Source organism: Buceros rhinoceros, unplaced genomic scaffold, assembly GCF_000710305.1.
Source record: "Buceros rhinoceros silvestris isolate BGI_N320 unplaced genomic scaffold, ASM71030v1 scaffold17002, whole genome shotgun sequence".
Classification (NCBI taxonomy): domain Eukaryota; kingdom Metazoa; phylum Chordata; class Aves; order Bucerotiformes; family Bucerotidae; genus Buceros; species Buceros rhinoceros.
In genome coordinates this window covers 18457-20209 of record NW_010397322.1, presented here as the reverse complement: position 1 = coordinate 20209, position 1753 = coordinate 18457, and the positions used below count along the sequence as shown (strand labels likewise).

Sequence of the window (1753 nt, the reverse complement as noted above, 5' to 3'; positions counted from 1 at the left end):
CCTGCTGCTCCTTTACGCTCTGTCTAGCTACTGCCTCAGAGAAAAGGTGATTGCTCTGACATACGACCTCCCCACCCAAAGCAATTCTCTCAGAACTTCTTTTCTATACACAAAACATGCATTTCTGAATCGTCAGTATCAGTAACTCCATTTAATAAAAAGGTTCGTAATGTTTAAAGCCCAAATTTACCCCCAAAGTAACCAGGTAACACATTTGAGAGGAGATTATTTTAGGGGGGTTTCAATTGCCAAACAAAATGGAAATTTTCTATTCCTTGCATATTGAAAAGATTACTTTGGCCTGCAACATTGTTCAGCTGCTGGAATTAAGAAATAGAGACAAATGAATATAAAATGATGGGTCAGCAAGTACAGAGCTTTACCCGTACTCTTAACTGGCTCAGAAAATTTCTTTTCAGTATAGTTCTTCATGCATATCCTTCATCATTTTCATGTAGTAAAGTTAATGCCTATTACTGGACAACTCTTTCAGCACAAAGTGTTATGTTAAGTGGCACATATGGATATGATGTTATTATTTGCTACTGTAAATAATATTTAACACCACCACGATAATTTGTTCATGTTTGCCTAAATTAAACACTGAAACCAACTTTTGAAATAAACATTTTTAACTGACACTTTGCATCCAAACAATAGAAATGGTCATTTGGGCTGAAATGTGTATAAAACTTTATATTCTGATTTGCTTCATACATCATCTACAACTGAAAGGGGCAATGTTTGGAATCCATACTTAAGTCAATGCTAGTATCAATAAACTTCAGTTTAAATTAATGCAAGGGATACACTCCAATGGAAATTACTCACTGTACTAACTGCTTCTAAAGTCTAGAGGTCTAAAAGAGTTTTAAAATTTTGTTCAATATTGTACGTGCAAAACAGCATTTGGTGTCTTCAGAGGACTCTGAGTGGCCAGACATCTCTCATACCATCTCGTCTATTTGCACACATCAAAGACATTAGGTCTGTGGTTTCCGTTAAGCCCAGTGGTGACAACTGCGGGGAAGCTGTCACTCTCGTGCTTTCAAACAACTGGTCTGGATGTGTGAAATTTGCAGAACTGGAAGCAATAGCTGGAAAGCATCCTGAATATAAGTAGTGCTGTTGCAACCCTGTTGGGGAGAGAAAACATGTGGTTCGTCAGTATAGCTGCCATGTATTTCAGGAAGTACACTGTACTTTTTAAATACGCCTTTTTTTTTTTTTTTTTTTTTTTTTTTTTTTTTTTTTTTTTTTTTTTTACATCTGCATCATGCTATATTGGCATATGTGTTCACACAAGGTTTTAGAATCTGTAGATTAAAAATATGATAAATTACAATATTTTACAGCTAACAAGGATAGCCTGAATCACTCTATAAAAACCTGATTTCCCCCCAGTTTGAACACTTGGACAGTTTTGTTTGTAATGAGAGTAGAATAAAATGCCACAGTGTTCAGGAGCAGATCAGACTTTTTAAATACAAACCAGACAGTCCTTCCATCAACAGAACTAATTCTGAATTTGCTGTAGGTGGAAGAAGTGTCACAGAAATTAACAGTTGGAACTATTATAACGATTTTACCATGTAGTGCTAGTTTTGGAATTTCTAACACCGAGCCGTAAAGCAGCTGGTAATTCTCCATGAACCCAGGCTGTACTAATACATAATTCTATACAAATATGGGGTTTAAGAGGTACAAAACATCATATTCCACAACTCCAGATATTCCCAGATTCTGCGATTCC

At 35.9% G+C, this 1753-nt stretch overlaps 1 protein-coding gene across 1 annotated transcript in view; it reads right to left on the bottom strand.

The window, feature by feature from the left end:
- Positions 1 to 1034: 1034 nt before the first annotated feature.
- The window catches only part of FAM114A1 (family with sequence similarity 114, member A1), a gene marked incomplete at its 5' end in the record, with an annotated part of 18419 nt that continues 17700 nt past the window's right edge, over positions 1035 to 1753 (bottom strand). The window contains one exon of the mRNA XM_010146213.1: positions 1035 to 1136. Coding sequence (XP_010144515.1) covers positions 1035 to 1136 — 102 coding nt within the window. The remainder of the gene's footprint in view (positions 1137 to 1753) is intronic.